Source organism: Podarcis vaucheri (assembly GCF_965113315.1).
Source record: "Podarcis vaucheri genome assembly, chromosome: 2".
In the NCBI taxonomy this organism is placed as follows: domain Eukaryota; kingdom Metazoa; phylum Chordata; class Lepidosauria; order Squamata; family Lacertidae; genus Podarcis; species Podarcis vaucheri.
Window position 1 is genome coordinate 131,918,942 of NC_138760.1, and position 20,899 is coordinate 131,939,840.

General features: G+C 48.7%; 3 protein-coding genes across 4 annotated transcripts; all 3 read right to left on the reverse strand.

Annotated features, from left to right (window-relative positions):
- Window positions 1–1,589: 1,589 nt before the first annotated feature.
- LOC309526982 (uncharacterized protein) lies at window positions 1,590–3,371 on the reverse strand (the record flags this gene model as incomplete). Its single annotated transcript, XM_082213404.1, has 2 exons — window positions 1,590–2,218; window positions 2,319–3,371. One exon carries the CDS (start codon window positions 3,369–3,371, stop codon window positions 2,454–2,456), a length of 918 nt encoding a protein of 305 aa, XP_082069530.1. The 3' UTR covers window positions 1,590–2,218; window positions 2,319–2,453.
- A 4,757-nt stretch (window positions 3,372–8,128) lies between these two features.
- On the reverse strand, window positions 8,129–12,573 carry LOC309526983 (uncharacterized protein). 2 transcript variants are annotated; one of them, XR_014217037.1, is made up of 3 exons: window positions 12,245–12,573; window positions 8,843–10,073; window positions 8,129–8,742 (listed from the first exon to the last, which is right to left on the reverse strand). XR_014217037.1 is itself a non-coding variant. In XM_082213405.1 (2 exons), exon 2 carries the CDS (start codon window positions 9,893–9,895, stop codon window positions 8,978–8,980), a length of 918 nt encoding a protein of 305 aa, XP_082069531.1. In that variant the 5' UTR covers window positions 9,896–10,073; window positions 12,245–12,573; the 3' UTR covers window positions 8,129–8,977. The 2 variants fall into 2 exon arrangements, 1 of the variants encoding a protein (XP_082069531.1); XM_082213405.1 differs by having other exon boundaries at window positions 8,129–10,073.
- A 3,592-nt stretch (window positions 12,574–16,165) lies between these two features.
- On the reverse strand, window positions 16,166–20,887 carry LOC309525832 (uncharacterized protein). Its single transcript, XM_082211444.1, has 2 exons — window positions 20,721–20,887; window positions 16,166–17,895 (listed from the first exon to the last, which is right to left on the reverse strand). The coding sequence occupies exon 2, from the start codon at window positions 17,733–17,735 to the stop codon at window positions 16,902–16,904; it is 834 nt and encodes a 277-aa protein (XP_082067570.1). The 5' UTR covers window positions 17,736–17,895; window positions 20,721–20,887; the 3' UTR covers window positions 16,166–16,901.
- Between the last annotated feature and the right edge of the window lie 12 nt (window positions 20,888–20,899).

The window sequence follows — 20,899 nt, forward strand, 5'->3', positions numbered from 1 at the left end:
GCTCCCCGAGGGATTCCTGCCAGGGGGAAACGGGGACGCGTCCCGAGGGGCGCTTGTTGGGGGGCCTGGGTTGAAAGCCATTCTCATAGGGATGGCCTTGGTGGCCATCTCAGTTTCATTCCCACAAAGGGGTGCAGGGCAGCTGAGCACAGATTGGCCAGCCAGATTGTGATAATGAGAATGATAATGATGATTTTATTGTTTGTATGCTGCCCACCTCAATGGGTTTCCCCAGCCACTCTGGACAGCTGCAAAAAAAGAAGCAAAAACTTCCCTAACTGGTTTGCCAATGGGTGCCAATGAACTTCTTTTAGGACTGGTGTTATATGGTCCCAGTCACCAGTCTAGTTGCCGCATTCTGGATTCGTTGCAGTTTCCGTGTCACCTTCAAAGCTAGCCCCACGTAGAGCCCATTGCAGTAGTCCAAGGATAACCAGAGCATGCACCACTCTGGCAAGGCAATCTGCAGGCAGGCAGGGTCTCAGCCCTTAATTTATTTTTATTATTAAACCTTTAGAAGACATCTGAAGGCAGCCCTACATAGGGATGCTTTTTAAGGTTTAATGTTTCATTATGTATTCATAAGAGGCTGGGTTGAAATAAAGTGTTCTTGTGATTCTTCAAAGGAGATGGTGCATTGGAGACCCTGCAGTTGTGGGTTCCTTACTTGGCAACTGGACTGCGTGCATCCAGGTCCCTGCTAATGGGTCCCAGAAGAGGTGCTTTTTTTTGGGGGGGGTGGAGAGGTCCCTTTGTCTTTTTCTCCCCCCTCCTCCCTCTCACCACCACCTTCCCACATGCAGCATCTTATTTTTGTCCTCTCTGGCCACACAATTCCCTTGCTCACTTTTCCAATTCCCCTTATTGCAATTTATAGACGCGGGCAGAATGTCCACTGTCACCCCTCCTCTCCTTTCCAACGCTCCCCCTCCCCACTCCCAGGGGCTCCTTTTGTCCAATTGCCCAGGAAACATCTGATTTAGGGGGAACACTTCAGGTTTGTTTTGGAACACGGGGGCCCATAGAGCTACGCAGTGGGAGAGCAGCCCCTGCCTTTGTTGCACAGCGGAGGAATATTTTTGTAGAAATTTCAGCTTTTCTTAACACAGGCAAAAAGGTACTGTTGGCAGTGTTTACATAAATGCTTGCCAACTCTTTTTATAAATGCTGTGATTCAAGGACTGGGAAAATATAAGCATTTTCCCGTGACCTGCTTCCTAGAGGGAAGCAATGTTAAAAAGCGTGGGGAGAGGATGGAGCCCTGAGACACCCCCTAAGTGAGTGCCCAGGGGTCCAAACGCTCATCCCCCCCCAACATCACTTTCTGGACATGTCCCAGGACTAAGGAGCGGAACCACTGCATAACCCTGCCCCTAACTCCCAATCCTCCGATACCGTCCACGAGGATATGTTAGTATTTACAATGTCATTTCTTTGGGAATGTATTTCACAAAGCAGAGGCAGCATTGGGGAAATGAGGTGGCGCTTGTTTGGTTAATTCAGTTTGCTCTTTCTTGCCTGCTGAGAGGGAGACGTGAGAGGTGGGGGGACTTTGTGCCCATGATGACTGGAGGAGTTTGGAAATAATATTTGTGGTTCAACTGTTGCCAACCTGACCAGTAGAGCTTTATTCTCAACAAGTTGGGTAAGGTATATATTTTTATCACAAATAGGTAACCGAATACTGTGGTCAACGGCATTAAAAACCACGGAGAGATCCCGTAGAACCAGGAAACAGCTTTTACCTTTCTGCCCGCCAGACATAATCAACCAGCACCAATCATTCCAAATCTATTTTCCCTTTCAAAGGGACTCCAGGAAGTTCCCAGAGGTGACAATTGCTGAGCTGATTGTTGGCCAAGGAAAGCCTAATCCCATCACCAAACTTGCCAAGGGGCCAGACATGCAAAGGAAGTTGTATTGTACTTTGGGCGTGGGACTTCAGAGGTGTTTGCCTGTGCTAATCTTATACCTGGGTCTTGCCCTGACATGTCTGCTTATGCTAATCTTGTACCAAGGACTTGTCTGGACATGTTTGCCAAGGTTGAACTAGTGTAACCTCTGTCTACCCCTCCCCTTTGGTGACATGTCAGTGATGTAGCAATGATGCTGTACGAACTGTATTCTGGGATATGGTGGGAAAGTTCTAAAAGTCTTTGTCACCCCATCCTCAGAGTTCAAAATTCCTCTTTGAACCTATTGCACAATAAATTTTGATCTACAGCCATTTGCTCCGGTTGGTGGCTGGACTCCTTCCTTTATTCCGCAGGGACCCGTGGGTTCTGCCCGACGAGCTGGGTGACTGAGCAGCCTCACACCTAGATTTTTCCGTAACAGCCAACAAGGCGGTCTCAGTCTGATGGCGGGGCCTGAAACCCAAGTGGAAGAAATGCAGTCCACGTGGTCCATATCCTCAAGATGTGCCTGGATTTATTCTGCAACCATACATACATTCAAATTGTTTTTCCCATGTGAGTTTGCTGATGTCTTCTAAGTGTTCTACTATTAATGAAGTTCTTTCCACAATCCATGCATTTAAAAGGTTTCTCCCTTGTGTGAGTTTGTAGATGTACATTAAGGCTTCCACTCTGAATGAAGCATTTTCCACACTCAAAACATTTATATGGTTTATCTCCCGTATGAGTATATTGATGCATTTTCATCGATTCTCTCTGACTGAAGCATTTTCCACACTCAAAACATTTATATGGTTTCTCTCCTGTATGAGTACACTGATGCATTTTCAACGATTCTCTATGACGGAAGCATGTTCCACACTCCATGCATCTAAATGGTTTTTCGCCTGTGTGAGTACGTTGATGTATGGAAAGTTTTGCCCTTTCACGGAACGTCTTTCCACACTCTGTGCATTTAAATGGTTTTTCCCCTGTGTGAATTTGATTATGTCTTCTAAGCGTTCCACTCTCTCTGAAGCTCTTTCCACACTCTATGCATTTAAATGGTTTCTGCCCTGTGTGAGTTCGCTGATGGTTTTTAAGGTGTCCGCTTTGACTGAAGCTCTTTCCACACTCCATGCATTTAAAAGGTCTTGCCCCTGTGTGAGTTCGCTGGTGTATTCTAAGAGTTTCACTCTGACTGAAGCTCTTTCCGCACTCCATACATTTGTATGGTTTCTCACCCGTGTGAGTGCGATGATGTGCATTAAGGTGCTTACTCATAATGAAGCTCTTTCCACACTCCATACATTTAAATGGTTTCTCCCCTGTGTGAGTTCTCTGGTGTCTTCTAAGCGTTCCACTTGCTGTGAAGCTCTTTCCACACTCCATACATTTAAATTGTTTCTCCCCTGTGTGAGTTCCTTGATGTTGTGTAGGAGCTCCACTCCTACTGACGTCCTTTCCAAAATCCATACCTTTAAATGGTGTCTCCACTATTTCAGTTTCTTGATATGAACTAAGTGTGTTCACTGACTGAATCACATTGTATGTTCCACAAATTTAAATGATTTTTTCGTGATTCCTAATGAAAGTAGAGATTGCTCTGTCTGTCTTCTCTATTGCTTGCATTGGCGTAGGGGGAAAGGAAATCCTGTAGAAGAGAAGAAGAGTTTGGATTTGATATCCTGCTTTATCACTACCCTAAGGAGTCTCAAAGGGGCTCACATTCTCCTTTCCCTTCCGCCCCCACAACAAACACTCTGTGAGGTGAGTGAGGCTGAGAGACTTCAGAGAAGTGTGACTAGCTCAAGGTCACCCAGCAACTGCATGTGGAGGAGCGGGGAATCGAACCCAGTTCACCAGATTACGAATATAATAATAATAATAATACTAATAATAATAATAATAATAATAATAAATTTTATTTATATCCCGCCCTCCCCAGCCTTAGCCGGGCTCAGGGCGGCTAACAACAATAAAACAGTACAAAAGTACAGCATAAACAACACTCTAAAATCATTCATTCTAAAATTAATTAATTCAATCTACCGCTCTTAACCACACTGGCTCTCCAAAGAAGAAACAAAAGAATATAACACACATCAAGTGCCTTTGGTACCTTCTCTTATTTTAACATCTCATACACTCTTCCTTCTTCTATGTGCCAATTGTTTAGGAAATGAAATAATGTCAGATAATAGCATTGCATCAACTTTTAATAATAATCAATTATTGTTAATAATGCAGCATGATCTAAGATACAGTGCTTCTCTAAAACTGGCAATTTAAATAAAGAGGTTCCTCACAGGAAAGGGAGCTGCTCTCCCTCCATGAACATGCCCTTCATTTCTCAGGTTCAGAATTCCTAATGACTTTTTTGTCCTAATCCCTTAAATGTTTGGTTGCAAGTCTCTCTGGGTAAGATAAAGTGACTAACAAATTCAATTAATCATAATAATGGACTACAACAGACATGTTCATCCGGTCGAGTGCGATCGACCAATAGATCATGTGAGTGATCCTGGTTGATCATGGGATTACTGGGATAGGCGTCAGTTGTGCAGCTCCCTTTGATGGGGAGGAGAGAGAAAGGGCTGGCTTGGAGGGGGAGAGAGCTGCTTAAGGGGGAGGGGGGCTGGCTTGGGAGGGTGGAGAGACGACTGGCTCTTCAGAGAGAGAAGGTTTGCCTCCCTTTAATCCCCCCCAACTGAAACTCCCCCCTCCTGCATCCAGTTAGCCACCTCCTTCCACCCACCCACCCCACTCCTCATTTCTCCAGTGACAATGGGTAGATCACCGCCAGTTTTTTATACTGGGAGTAGATTGCAGTCTGTTGGGAGTTGGACGTGCCTGGACTACAGGAACCCCTGAATTTCAGTAGCAATCTTCCCGATCCCTTAAATCCCAAAGACATGAGAATAAAGATAGTGGTTAATACTGGAAATCTGGTGGACTGGAGAGGAGGAGTGGGACGTAGTTATCACTGCGTGAAGGTAAAAAAAAGATATCTCTGCCTACAACCTTCATAGCAATGGGCAGGGAAGGGTGGACTGGAGGCAATGTCTCTCCACAGAAACATGGGTAAATGGGTGAAATTGAAGAAGACAAGCCAAAATGGGGTCATCCTCTCAATCCAGCAGGGCTTTTGATATATTTTTACGTAGTGAAATGTCTCACTGCATACTGTAAGAGCTTACCTCTCAATTTCCCCTTCACGTTTCTGTATTTTTCTTTTTCTAGCAAAATGTGCTTAGACTTGTGAGTCAGAGTCTCTCCTGTGTGGAACAAGTAAAAGCGAAGTGATGTTTATGTCATATGTGACTGTCAACGTCTTCAGAAACATTCATCTTTTGAAGCTAAAACAACAAAGTTCCTGGTGGCCCATTGGAGGCTAATAAACCGCAGCATCAGCTCACGAAATGTTACGGACAAAATTACAGCATTGCTATAAACGATAATCCCACCCACTCCCTTTCTCTCTCACACAGTGTTTGTGGAATTCTGCACTCTCACACACCTCGCCTGTAATACTGGCAATCCTTGGCCTGCATATGCACATGAATGTGTGTAAAGCCTCCAGTCACAAGCATTGTCTATCCTAATAATGGACCCTTTGTCCTTCTAAGCACCCCAGACTGGGAAGGTGCACACATTCACTGTCTTTGGGTGCTGATGGATTGTGTCTCAGCTTGCAACTCCCTTTGACATATAGAAAGGTATAGAAAGGCTGTCCATATAGCTATTATACACAAATCCTGAAAGAATTTCCATAGCACCTCCAGCCATGTTTTTTTGAGTAGTGGACCACATTATCCCCTCAATTAACCAGGCAGTGGAACTAAGGCTTAGAAACGAAACCCTGGGAGAGGCAGACGGGTTTTTCCCGGTCCTTCCTGGAAGAGGATACCAGATGCAAAGACCCCCTCTGGACAATCCTCTCTCCTTCCTCTCAGGAACTTCCTGCCCTTTCCTCTCCTCTCCAGCTGGACCAATGGCCCGCCTTGGTGTAACGCAGCAGCAGCAGCAGAAGCAGAGTCCCGCTTCTGGAGCCCCCAGCAGCAGCTGGCCTGGGGGGTGGGGGAAAGAGAGTCCAGCTCCCGGGAAGGAGGGGAGGGTGGGGAATTGGACCCCCCCTCCCAATTTCAGGGATCCCTCTCTCCAAGGCAGATTTCTGGGCAGGAGGGAAAAGCCAAGGCAGCGTCTCCGGAGATTCCCCCCCCGCCCGCGCCCAGGTGGGAGACCTCCCTTCCGATGGGCAGCGTCTCTTTCTCCCTCTGCCCCCCTTTGCCAATGCTGGACGGGGCTCCCCCCCCCCAGGGATGCTTCCCTTCCTCCCCCCCCCCATGTTCCTCTGCCCCCTCCGTCCCCGAGTCTCTCCTGCGCCCAGAGACCCCCTTGGCACGGCTCACCCCTCGCCCTGCGCGCAGCATCTCCCTCGAGCGCACCGACCTCTCCATCCGGAGGGGCCTCCCAAGACGAGCAGGGAGGGGGGGGAGGTAAGAGGCGGAAGTGGGGGAGGGAGGGGTCTCTTCCCAGGCCTCTCTAGGCATCTCGGCTCTCTCCCTTCCGTAACCCCTTCCATGGACTCTCCTCCTCTCCAGCCTCGCCACACGCGCGCAGCCAGCAGCTCCCCGAGGGATTCCTGCCAGGGGGAAACGGGGACGCGTCCCGAGGGGCGCTTGTTGGGGGGCCTGGGTTGAAAGCCATTCTCATAGGGATGGCCTTGGTGGCCATCTCAGTTTCATTCCCACAAAGGGGTGCAGGGCAGCTGAGCACAGATTGGCCAGCCAGATTGTGATAATGAGAATGATAATGATGATTTTATTGTTTGTATGCTGCCCACCTCAATGGGTTTCCCCAGCCACTCTGGACAGCTGCAAAAAAAGAAGCAAAAACTTCCCTAACTGGTTTGCCAATGGGTGCCAATGAACTTCTTTTAGGACTGGTGTTATATGGTCCCAGTCACCAGTCTAGTTGCCGCATTCTGGATTCGTTGCAGTTTCCGTGTCACCTTCAAAGCTAGCCCCACGTAGAGCCCATTGCAGTAGTCCAAGGATAACCAGAGCATGCACCACTCTGGCAAGGCAATCTGCAGGCAGGCAGGGTCTCAGCCCTTAATTTATTTTTATTATTAAACCTTTAGAAGACATCTGAAGGCAGCCCTACATAGGGATGCTTTTTAAGGTTTAATGTTTCATTATGTATTCATAAGAGGCTGGGTTGAAATAAAGTGTTCTTGTGATTCTTCAAAGGAGATGGTGCATTGGAGACCCTGCAGTTGTGGGTTCCTTACTTGGCAACTGGACTGCGTGCATCCAGGTCCCTGCTAATGGGTCCCAGAAGAGGTGCTTTTTTTGGGGGGGGGTGGAGAGGTCCCTTTGTCTTTTTCTCCCCCCTCCTCCCTCTCACCACCACCTTCCCACATGCAGCATCTTATTTTTGTCCTCTCTGGCCACACAATTCCCTTGCTCACTTTTCCAATTCCCCTTATTGCAATTTATAGACGCGGGCAGAATGTCCACTGTCACCCCTCCTCTCCTTTCCAACGCTCCCCCTCCCCACTCCCAGGGGCTCCTTTTGTCCAATTGCCCAGGAAACATCTGATTTAGGGGGAACACTTCAGGTTTGTTTTGGAACACGGGGGCCCATAGAGCTACGCAGTGGGAGAGCAGCCCCTGCCTTTGTTGCACAGCGGAGGAATATTTTTGTAGAAATTTCAGCTTTTCTTAACACAGGCAAAAAGGTACTGTTGGCAGTGTTTACATAAATGCTTGCCAACTCTTTTTATAAATGCTGTGATTCAAGGACTGGGAAAATATAAGCATTTTCCCGTGACCTGCTTCCTAGAGGGAAGCAATGTTAAAAAGCGTGGGGAGAGGATGGAGCCCTGAGACACCCCCTAAGTGAGTGCCCAGGGGTCCAAACGCTCATCCCCCCCCAACATCACTTTCTGGACATGTCCCAGGACTAAGGAGCGGAACCACTGCATAACCCTGCCCCTAACTCCCAATCCTCCGATACCGTCCACGAGGATATGTTAGTATTTACAATGTCATTTCTTTGGGAATGTATTTCACAAAGCAGAGGCAGCATTGGGGAAATGAGGTGGCGCTTGTTTGGTTAATTCAGTTTGCTCTTTCTTGCCTGCTGAGAGGGAGACGTGAGAGGTGGGGGGACTTTGTGCCCATGATGACTGGAGGAGTTTGGAAATAATATTTGTGGTTCAACTGTTGCCAACCTGACCAGTAGAGCTTTATTCTCAACAAGTTGGGTAAGGTATATATTTTTATCACAAATAGGTAACCGAATACTGTGGTCAACGGCATTAAAAACCACGGAGAGATCCCGTAGAACCAGGAAACAGCTTTTACCTTTCTGCCCGCCAGACATAATCAACCAGCACCAATCATTCCAAATCTATTTTCCCTTTCAAAGGGACTCCAGGAAGTTCCCAGAGGTGACAATTGCTGAGCTGATTGTTGGCCAAGGAAAGCCTAATCCCATCACCAAACTTGCCAAGGGGCCAGACATGCAAAGGAAGTTGTATTGTACTTTGGGCGTGGGACTTCAGAGGTGTTTGCCTGTGCTAATCTTATACCTGGGTCTTGCCCTGACATGTCTGCTTATGCTAATCTTGTACCAAGGACTTGTCTGGACATGTTTGCCAAGGTTGAACTAGTGTAACCTCTGTCTACCCCTCCCCTTTGGTGACATGTCAGTGATGTAGCAATGATGCTGTACGAACTGTATTCTGGGATATGGTGGGAAAGTTCTAAAAGTCTTTGTCACCCCATCCTCAGAGTTCAAAATTCCTCTTTGAACCTATTGCACAATAAATTTTGATCTACAGCCATTTGCTCCGGTTGGTGGCTGGACTCCTTCCTTTATTCCGCAGGGACCCGTGGGTTCTGCCCGACGAGCTGGGTGACTGAGCAGCCTCACACCTAGATTTTTCCGTAACAGCCAACAAGGCGGTCTCAGTCTGATGGCGGGGCCTGAAACCCAAGTGGAAGAAATGCAGTCCACGTGGTCCATATCCTCAAGATGTGCCTGGATTTATTCTGCAACCATACATACATTCAAATTGTTTTTCCCATGTGAGTTTGCTGATGTCTTCTAAGTGTTCTACTATTAATGAAGTTCTTTCCACAATCCATGCATTTAAAAGGTTTCTCCCTTGTGTGAGTTTGTAGATGTACATTAAGGCTTCCACTCTGAATGAAGCATTTTCCACACTCAAAACATTTATATGGTTTATCTCCCGTATGAGTATATTGATGCATTTTCATCGATTCTCTCTGACTGAAGCATTTTCCACACTCAAAACATTTATATGGTTTCTCTCCTGTATGAGTACACTGATGCATTTTCAACGATTCTCTATGACGGAAGCATGTTCCACACTCCATGCATCTAAATGGTTTTTCGCCTGTGTGAGTACGTTGATGTATGGAAAGTTTTGCCCTTTCACGGAACGTCTTTCCACACTCTGTGCATTTAAATGGTTTTTCCCCTGTGTGAATTTGATTATGTCTTCTAAGCGTTCCACTCTCTCTGAAGCTCTTTCCACACTCTATGCATTTAAATGGTTTCTGCCCTGTGTGAGTTCGCTGATGGTTTTTAAGGTGTCCGCTTTGACTGAAGCTCTTTCCACACTCCATGCATTTAAAAGGTCTTGCCCCTGTGTGAGTTCGCTGGTGTATTCTAAGAGTTTCACTCTGACTGAAGCTCTTTCCGCACTCCATACATTTGTATGGTTTCTCACCCGTGTGAGTGCGATGATGTGCATTAAGGTGCTTACTCATAATGAAGCTCTTTCCACACTCCATACATTTAAATGGTTTCTCCCCTGTGTGAGTTCTCTGGTGTCTTCTAAGCGTTCCACTTGCTGTGAAGCTCTTTCCACACTCCATACATTTAAATTGTTTCTCCCCTGTGTGAGTTCCTTGATGTTGTGTAGGAGCTCCACTCCTACTGACGTCCTTTCCAAAATCCATACCTTTAAATGGTGTCTCCACTATTTCAGTTTCTTGATATGAACTAAGTGTGTTCACTGACTGAATCACATTGTATGTTCCACAAATTTAAATGATTTTTTCGTGATTCCTAATGAAAGTAGAGATTGCTCTGTCTGTCTTCTCTATTGCTTGCATTGGCGTAGGGGGAAAGGAAATCCTGTAGAAGAGAAGAAGAGTTTGGATTTGATATCCTGCTTTATCACTACCCTAAGGAGTCTCAAAGGGGCTCACATTCTCCTTTCCCTTCCGCCCCCACAACAAACACTCTGTGAGGTGAGTGAGGCTGAGAGACTTCAGAGAAGTGTGACTAGCTCAAGGTCACCCAGCAACTGCATGTGGAGGAGCGGGGAATCGAACCCAGTTCACCAGATTACGAATATAATAATAATAATAATACTAATACTAATAATAATAATAATAATAATAAATTTTATTTATATCCCGCCCTCCCCAGCCTTAGCCGGGCTCAGGGCGGCTAACAACAATAAAACAGTACAAAAGTACAGCATAAACAACACTCTAAAATCATTCATTCTAAAATTAATTAATTCAATCTACCGCTCTTAACCACACTGGCTCTCCAAAGAAGAAACAAAAGAATATAACACACATCAAGTGCCTTTGGTACCTTCTCTTATTTTAACATCTCATACACTCTTCCTTCTTCTATGTGCCAATTGTTTAGGAAATGAAATAATGTCAGATAATAGCATTGCATCAACTTTTAATAATAATCAATTATTGTTAATAATGCAGCATGATCTAAGATACAGTGCTTCTCTAAAACTGGCAATTTAAATAAAGAGGTTCCTCACAGGAAAGGGAGCTGCTCTCCCTCCATGAACATGCCCTTCATTTCTCAGGTTCAGAATTCCTAATGACTTTTTTGTCCTAATCCCTTAAATGTTTGGTTGCAAGTCTCTCTGGGTAAGATAAAGTGACTAACAAATTCAATTAATCATAATAATGGACTACAACAGACATGTTCATCCGGTCGAGCGCGATCGAACAATAGATCAGTGTTTCCCTACCTTTTTTGGGCAAAGGCACACTTGTTTCATGAAAAAAATCTCACGGCACACCCCCTCCGCTCCGGCCCTAAATAGGGCAAGCCACGCCCCCTCCAGCCAGCTGATTGGCTGGCCAGGAGGCGTGGCCGGATGGGATTCCCCTGCTCTCGCGGGGGCTGAGATGGGATTCCCCGCTCATGTGGGGGCGGATGGGATTCGCTCGCTGGCCGCCCCGCGTGTGCTCGCCGAGCATGCGCAGGCCCAGTAGCGAGCGGCGATGGGGCTAGCCGGAGAAGAGAGGGCGAGCCCCCTCCGCTCCGGCCCTAAATAGGGCAAGCCACGCCCCCTCCAGCTAGCCGATTGGCTGGCCAGGAGGCGTGGCCGGATGGGATTCCCCTGCTCTCACGGGGGCTGAGATGGGATTCCCCGCTCACGTGGGGGCGGATGGGATTCCCCGCTCACGTGGGGAAGGGCGTGATGCCCGCAACCCCACCTCCTGGGGCAGGCCCGGAAGTGCAGGCCCAGTAGCGAGTGGCGATGGGATGTGGGAGCTCGCTCGCTCGCCGCCCCGCGTGTGCTTGCCGCCGCCGCCCCACCTCTCACCGCCCGACTCGCCCGCCTCCCTCCCACGGAACACAAGGCAACGTTCCACGGCACACTAGTGTGCCGCGGAACACCTGTTGGGAAACACTGCAATAGATCATGTGAGTGATCCTGGTTGATCATGGGATTACTGGGATATGCGTCAGTTGTGCAGCTCCCTTTGATGGGGAGGAGAGAGAAAGGGCTGGCTTGGGGGGGCGGAGAGAGCTGCTTAAGGGGGAGGGGGGCTGGCTTGGGAGTGTGGAGAATCGTTAGCCACCTCCTTCCACCCACGCACCCCACTCCTCATTCCTCCAGTGACAATGGGTAGATCACTGCCAGTTTTTTATACTGGGAGTAGATCGCAGTCTGTTGGGAGTTGGACGTGCCTGGACTACAGGAACCCCTGAATTTCAGTAGCAATCTTCCCGATCCCTTAAATCCCAAAGACATGAGAATAAAGATAGTGGTTAATACTGGAAATCTGGTGGAATGGAGAGGAGGAGTGGGACGTAGTTATCTCTGCGTAAAGGTAAAAAAAAGATATCTCTGCTTGCAACCTTCATAGCAATGGGCAGGGAAGGGTGGACTGGAGGCAACGTCTCTCCACAGAAACATGGGTAAATGGGTGAAATTGCACAAGCCAAGCCAAAATGGGGTCATCCTCTCAATCCAGCAGGGCTTTTGATATATTTTTACGTAGTGAAATGTCTCACTGCATGCTGTAAGAGCTTACCTCTCAATTTCCCCTTCACGTTTCTGTATTTTTCTTTTTCTAGCAAAATGTGCTTAGACTTGTGAGTCAGACTCTCTCCTGTGTGGAACAAGTAAAAGAGAAGTGCTGTTTATGTCATATGTGATTGTCAAAGTCTTCAGAAACATTCATCTTTTGAAGCAAAAACAACAAAGTTCCTGGTGGCCCATTGGAGGCTAATAAACCGCAGCATCAGCTCACGAAATGTTACGGACAAAATTACAGCATTGCTATAAACGATAATCCCACCCACTCCCTTTCTCTCACACACAGTGTTTGTGGAATTCTGCACTCTCACACACCTCGCCTGTAATACTGGCAATCCTTGGCCTGCATATGCCACATGAATGTGTGTAAAGCCTCCAGTCACAAGCATTGTCTATCCTAATAATGGACCCTTTGTCCTTCTAAGCACCCCAGACTGGGAAGGTGCACACATTCACTGTCTTTGGGTGCTGATGGATTGTGTCTCAGCTTGCAACTCCCTTTGACATATAGAAAGGTATAGAAAGGCTGTCCATATAGCTATTATGCACAAATCCTGAAAGAATTTCCATAGCACCTCCAGCCATGTTTTTTTGCGTAGTGGACCACATTATCCCCTCAATTAAACATGCAGTGGAACTAAGGCTTAGAAATGAAACCCTGGGAGAGGCAGACGGGTTTTTCCCGGTCCTTCCTGGAAGAGGATTCCAGATGCAAAGACCCCCCTCTGGACAATCCTCTCTCCTTCCTCTCAGGGACTTCCTGCCCTTTCCTCTCCTCTCCTGCTGGACACAAGGCCCGCCTTGGTGTAACGCAGCAGTAGCAGCAGCAGAGTCCCGCTTCTGGAGCCCCCAGCAGCAGCTGGCCTGGGGGGTGGGGGAAGGAGAGTCCAGCTTCCGGGAAGGAGGGGAGGGTGGGGAATTGGACCCCCTCCCAATTTCAGGGATCTCTCTCCCCAAGGCAGATTTCTAGGCAGGAGGGGAAAGCCAAGGCAGCCCCTCCGGAGATTCCCCCCCCGCCCGCGCCCAGGTGGGAGACCTCCCTTCCGATGGGCAGCGTCTCTTTCTCCCTCTGCCCCCCTTTGCCAAGGCTGGACGGGGCTTTCCCCCCCCCCAGGGATGCTCCCCTCCTCCCCCCCCCAAGTTCCCCTGCCCCCTCCGTCCCCAGTCTCTCCTGCGCCCAGAGACCCCCTTGGCACGGCTCACCCCTCGCCCTGCGCGCAGCATCTCCCTCCAGCGCACCGACCTCTCCATCCGGAGGGGCCTCCCAAGACGAGCAGGGAGGGGGGGAGGAGGTAAGAGGCGGAAGTGGGGGAGGGAGGGGTCTCTTCCCAGGCCTCTCTAGGCATCTCGGCTCTCTCCCCGTAACCCCTTCCATGGACTCTCCTCCTCTCCAGCCAAAAGAGGCGCGCCTCGCCACACGTGCGCAGCCTGCAGCGCCCCAAGGGATTCCTGCCAGGGGGAAAGGGGGACGCATCCCGAGGGGCGCTTGTTTGGTGGCCTCGGTTGAACCCCCAGCCCTGTTTGGGGATGGGGGCCCTTATAGGGACGCCCTTGGCGGCCATGTCAATTCCATTCCTGCAAAGGGGCACAGGGCAGCTGAGCATCGCTTGGCCGGCCAGATGGGCAAGATGATGATAATGATAATTTTATTGTTTGTATGCCACCCACCTGAATGGGTTTCCCCAGCCACTCTGGATGGCTGCAAACAAACAAAAAAGCAAAAACTTCCCTAACAAGGCTGCCTTCAGATATATTTTAAGAGGGTGCCACTACCGAGAAGGCCCTCTGTCTGGTTCCCTGTAACTTCACTTCTTGCAGTTAGGGAACCACCAGAAGACCCTTGGAGGAGGATCTCAGTGTTTGGGCTGAGCAATGGAGGTGGCCGTTTAAGGCTTTAAAGGTCAGCACCAATATTTTGTATTGTGCTCAGAAATGTACTGGGTGCCGATGAACTTATTTTAGGACTGGTGTTATATGATCCCTGAGGCCACTCCCAGTCACCAGTCTAGTTGCCGCATTCTGGATTCGTTGCAGTTTCCGTGTCACCTTCAAAGGTAGCCCCACGTAGAGCCCATTGCAGTAGTCCAAGGATAACCAGAGCATGCACCACTCTGGCAAGGCAATCTGCAGGCAGGCAGGGTCTCAGCCCTTAATTTATTTTTATTATTAAACCTTTAGAAGACATCTGAAGGCAGCCCTACATAGGGATGCTTTTTAAGGTTGAATGTTGCATTATGTATTCATAAGAGGCTGGGTTGAAATAAAAGTGTTCTTGTTACACCTTTTAAGGAGAAAAAGAAATGTGTGTGATTCTTCAAAGGAGATGGTGCATTGCAGACCCTGCAGTTGTGGGTTCCTTACTTGGCAACTGGACTGCGTGCATCCAGGTCCCTGCTAATGGGTCCCAGAAGAGGTGCTTTTTTGGGGGGGATGGAGAAGTCCCTTTGTCCTTTTCTTCCCCCTCCTCCCTCTCACCACCACCTTCCCACATGCAGCATCTTATTTTTGTCCTCCCTTGCCACCCACTTTTCCAATTCCCCTTATTGCAATTTATGGACGCGGGCAGAATGTCCACTGTCACCCCTCCTCTCCTTTCCAACGCTCCCCCTCCCCACTTCCAGGGGCTCCTTTTGTCCAATTGCCCAGGAAACATCTGATTTAGGGGGAACACTTCAGGTTTGTTTTGGAACACGGGGGCCCATAGAGCTACGAGTGGGAGAGCAGCCCCTGCCTTGGTTGCACAGCGGAGGAATATTTTTGTAGAAACTTCAGCTTTTCTTAACACAGGCAAAAAGGTACTGTTGGCAGTGTTTACATAAATGCTTGCCAACTCTTTTTATAAATGCTGTGATTCAAGGACTGGGAAAATATAAGCATTTTCCCGTGACCTGCTTCCTAGAGGGAAGCAATGTTAAAAAGTGTGGGGAGAGGATAGAGCCCTGAACACCCCCTAAGTTGAGCACCCAGGGGTCCAAACACTCAACCCACACCACCACCTTCTGGACACGGCCCAGGAGGAAGGAGTGGAACCACTGCATAACCCTGCCCCTAACTCCCAATCCTCCGATACCGTCCACGAGGATATGTTAGTATTTACAATGTCATTTCTTTGGGAATGTATTTCACAAAGCAAAGGTGGCATTGGGGAAATGAGGTGGCGCTTTCTGGGTTAATTCAGTTCGCTCTGTCTTGACTTCTGAGAGGTCAAGCTGAGAGGTGTGGGGACTCTGTGCGCACAATGACTGGAGGAGTTTGTAAATAATACTTGTGGTTCAACGGTTGCCAACCTGACCAGTAGAGCTTTATTCTCAACAAACTGGGTAAGGTATATATTTTTATCACAAACAGGTAACCGGATACCGTGGTCAATGGCATTAAAAGTCACGGAGAGATCCAGCAGAACCAGGAAACAGCTTTTACCTTTTTGCCCGCCAGACATAATCAACCAGTGCCAGTGTTACAGAAATTACATTAAAGTTAAATGTTACAAATATTATGCCTGAATGTATCCTTTCAACGTGACAGCTCAGGGAAGTTAAGTAAAGGTAAAGGTACCCCTGCCCGAACGGGCCAGTCTTGACAGACTCTGGGGTTTGTGCGCCCATCTCACTCAAGAGGCCGGGGGCCAGCGCTGTCCGGAGACACTTCCGGGTCACGTGGCCAGCGTGACAAAGCTGCATCTGGCGAGCCAGCGCAGCACACGGAACGCCGTTTACCTTCCCGCTGGTAAGCGGTACCTATTTATCTACTTGCACCCGGGGGTGCTTTCGAACTGCTAGGTTGGCAGGCGCTGGGACCGAGCAGCGGGAGCGCACCCCGCCGCGGGGATTCGAACCACCGACCTTTCGATCGGCAAGTCCTAGGCGCTGAGGCTTTTACCCACAGCGCCACCCACGTCCCCTATATATTATGCCTGAATGTATCCTTTCAACGTGACAGCTCAGGGAAGTTACCTAGCTGTAAAAAATAATATAAAATCAACTTCTTTGCCAGTTTCCTTCATTCCAAATCTATTTTCCCTTTCAAAGGGACTCCAGGAAGTTCCCAGAGGTGACAATTGCTGAGCTGATTGTTGGCCAAGGAAAGCCTAATCCCATCACCAAACTTGCCAAGGGGCCAGACATGCAAAGGAAGTTCTATTGTACTTTGGGCGTGGGACTTCAGAGGTGTTTGCCTGTGCTCATCTTATACCTGGGTCTTGCCCTGACATGTCTGCTTATGCTAATCTTGTACCAAGGACTTGTCTGGACATGTTTGCCAAGGTTAACCCCTCCCCTTTTGTGACATGTCAGTGATGTAGCAATGATGCTGGTACAAACTGTATTCTGGGATATGGTGGGAAAGTTCTAAAAGTCTTTGTCACCCCATCCTCGGGGTTCAAAATTCCTCTTTGAACCTGTTGTGCAATAAACTTTGGTCTACAGCTATTTGCTCAGGTTGGTGGCTGGACTCTTCCTTTATTCCACAGGGACCCGTGGGCTCTGCCCGACAAGCTGGGTGACTGAGCAGCCTCACACCTAGATTTTTCCATAACAGCCAACAAGTCGGTCTCAGTCTGATGGCAGGGCCTGAAACCCAATTGTGACAAATGAAGTCCACATGGTCCATATCCTCCAGATGTGCCTGGATTTATTCTGCAACCAAACATACATTCAAGTTGTTTTTCCCATGTGAGTTTGCTGATGTCTTCTAAGCGTTCCACTATTAATGAAGTTCTTTCCACAATCCATGCATTTAAAAGGTTTCTCCCTTGTGTGAGTCTGTAGATGTACATTAAGGCTTCCACTCTGAATGAAGCATTTTCCACACTCAAAACATTTATATGGTTTATCTCCCGTATGAGTATACTGATGCATTTTCAGCGATTCTCTCTGACTGAAGCATTTTCCACACTCAAAACATTTATATGGTTTATTTCCTGTATGAGTATATTGATGCATTTTCAGCGATTCTCTATGACGGAAGCATGTTTCACACTCCATGCATTTAAATGGTTTTTCGCCTGTGTGAGTTCGTAGATGTATGGTAAGTTTTGCCCTTTCACGGAAGGTCTTTCCACATGCCATACATTTAAATGACTTTTCCCCTGTGTGAATTCGCTTATGTCTTCTAAGGTTTCCTCTACAATTGAAGCTCTTTTCACACACTATGCATTTAAATGGCTTCTCTTCTGTGTGAGTTCGTTGATGGTTTGTAAGGTTTCCACTATCACTGAAGCACTTTCCACATTCTATGCATTTAAATGGTTTCTCCCCAGTGTGAATTCGCTGGTGTCTTTTAAAGTTTCCACTCTGACTGAAGGTCTTTCCGCACTCCATACAACTAAACGGTTTCTCACCAGTGTGAGTTCGATGATGTGCATTAAGGTGTTTACTCAAAAGGAAGCTCTTTCCACACTCTATACATTTATATGGTTTCTCCCCTGTGTGAGTTCCTTGATGTTTTGAAGGAATTCCACTCCCACGGAAGTCCTTTCCGCAATCCATGCCTTTAAATGCTGTCTCCACTGTTGCAGTTCATTGATGTGAACTCATTGTGCTCCCTGACTGAATCACATTGTACATTTCACATATTTAAATTCTATCTTTTTTATTCCTAAGGAAATCTGTGATGGCCACTCTGAATTCTGACTGCCTTCTCCATCACCTGGTTGGGAGTTGGGGGAAAGGAAATCCTGTTAAAAGGGAACAAAGCAATGGCACCTTCTCTTGTGTTAACATTTGTTTAACATTTCACACATGCTCCCTTCTCCTGTGTTCCATTTTTTAAAAAAGGAAACCCAGCCCCCTGCAAGGCAGGAATCTTTTGCCTCACATGGGTTTCCAACTCACATCCCTGAGATTAAGAGTCTCATGCTTTACTGACTGAGCTGAGTTTAAAAGCTTTACTTCCAGGAACTTGATTTAAGTGTTACAGAAAGAGTAAGCAATACATTGCCTCAGGTATGCAGGCCTCTTCTTACCCACTCTGGTCTCATTATAAGGCCCTGTAACATATATTTGGCAAAAACTAGCTTTTCCACTAAAAAAAATAAATAAATCAAAATTAATTCTGCCTAGGGTTTCCCCTGAGATGTTGCCGATTTGGCCAAATTTCCTCACGATGCCATTTTTACACCCCAAAACCAAGGACGTGAGGAATTTTCCTGATATATGGGAAGCCTAACTCTGCCCCTCTCTTTCCTGCTTGCTGCATCTTCCACAAGACCTGTAGGAATTTGTGACTGCCTGCAAAACAACTTGACATTTTGAAATTCTATCCAAAGACCATGATTCAGGAAGGTGTGTGTGTGGGGGGGTCATTTGGACCCACCCCCTTTTTCAGGGATCCATCTCTCCGTGGACTTGGAGCAGAGTCAGATTCCTAGGCAGGAGGGAGAAGCCGAGGGAGACCCCTCCAGATAAGGGTGCCAACTTGAATAAAATATGGGGTAAAAGGTAAAGGGAGCCCTGACCATTAGGTCCAGTCGTGGCTGACTCTGGGGTTGCGGCGCTCATCTCACTTTATTGGCCGAGGGAGCCGGCGTACAGCTTCTGGGTCATGTGGCCAGCATGACTAAGCCGCTTCTGGCGAACCAGAGCAGCGCACAGAAATGCTGTTTACCTTCCCGCCGGAGTGGTACCTGTTTATCTACTTGCACTTTGATGTGCTTTCGAACTGCTGGGTTGGCAGGAGCAGGGACCGAGCAACGGGAGCTCACCCCGTCGTGGAGATTCGAACCGCTGACCTTATGATCAGCAAGTCCTAGGCTCTGTGGTTTAAATCACAGTGCCACCCGCATCCCTAAAATATGGGGGCGTTGTAATAAAAAAATTAAGGTCTTATATATATAATAAATGTTCATAAATGTACCAACCAAGCGTGTATATACATATATAGACCACATGTCTGGAGCAGCACAGGAAGACCGCCTTGAAACCATTTTGACTCCCAAACTGACCAAATGTTTTCTCTGCAAGGAGGGAGGGGGGGTGAGGGAACCTTCCCATTGTCTCAAGAATGGGCTAATCACCATCTCAAAGGAATGGGCACACTACCAGGAAAGGCAATCAGATAAGGCATTATCAGATAACCTGGCAGACAGGAAAAACAACAACATTCAAATTTCTGCTGCAGACCGCCTTTTCTGTGATGTATGTATAATGTTTCTGGGGGGCGGTCTTGAGCTTCAGGGCAGGGAATTTAAAATGTCTATATAGGGGCAGGCACACCTTTGTTCTGGGTCCTCCTCCCTGTGAGGGGAGCACCCTGTTGCAACAGCTTTAATAAAGATCAGGCTTACTAGCTGCTTTGCTTTTCAATATTCTCCGGTTGGCCTCTGTTATTTTCTCCTACCAATAGGGAACCCACTTAAGGACTCTTGGGTACCCCATAAGGGAAGAAGGGCAGATTTTGCTTACAACAGGGGGCTGCATAATTGATCACGACACAGCGTGCATACCCCATTTGAATGGCAATGCCAATCAACTCGGGCGGGGGAGGGAGCAGCCCCCTCAAATATTTTATGGGGAGGGGGGAAGGGACCTCGGCTCCCCGACAGCGCACAAGGTGGATACGTCCCTCCGAAAGGCCACGTTTCCCGTTCTCTGCCTCCAGCCCGCCCCCGGCCAATGCTCACTGGACTTCTCGCCCCGGGGATGCTTCCATGCCCCCCAGCCCCTCCCCAGCATCCTCTGCCCTCCCTGAAGCTCTCCTGCGCCCAGAAACCTCCCTTGGCACATCTCACTCCTCGCCTTGCGCACCAAGTCTCTCCCGAGCGCAGTGGCATAGCGTGGGGGGTGCCAGGGGTGCCGGCCGCACCGGGCGCAACATTTGGGGAGGGCGCGTTTGGCCGGCCTTCCTCGAGGAAGCAGGAACCCCACTGTCCTCGGACCTCCTCCGAAGGCTGGCGGTGGGGCGGAGAGACCTTCTCCCCGCGCCAGCCTTCGGATGGCTGTCCTGAAGACTTGTGGTGGGAGCAGTGGCATAGCGTGGGGGGTGCAGGGGGGGCCTGCCGCACCTGGCTCAACATCTGGGGGGGGGGCGCGGAAGAGACTCGAGTGCTAAAATCCACGGGTTAGGGGGCGCAAATTACTTGCCTTGCCCCGGGTGCTGAGAACCCACGCTACGCCACTGCCCGAGCGTGCCCACATCTCCATTCGCAGGAGCCTCGCAAGGAGGGGGGGAGTAGCAAGGGGGGGGTCTCTATCCAGGCGTCCCTCGCGTCCTTTAACCCTTACGTGGACTCCCTCTCTCCGTCTCCGCAGCCCAAAGGGACCCCCCCCCCCAAGGCGCACCACGGATGCGCCTCGCAGCGCGCGCGGAGCCCGGAGCGCCCCGAGAGATTCCTGCTGGGGGGACACCGGTTTGGGGTCCCGGTTCGACGGCGGGTTTGGGGTCCCGGTTCGACTTCCCTTTAGGGTGGTCGCAAGTAACTGCTCTCTCCCAACCCCTCCAGCAAAACAGGAATAAGTGAAATGTAGAAGGCTCACCTTCTTCCACCGCCTTTTTTTCAGGGCGGGGGGTCTTTTCTGGCTGCCGCTGCCGGGGATCGAACCTGCGACCTTCTCACTAAATAAACGAGATTACATAGAGCTTTGCTTGCGGGGGATCAGGATGTCCGCTTGGGTCTATCGAGCTGCGCTTCCTAGAGAGGCAGGAAGGTTTTTTT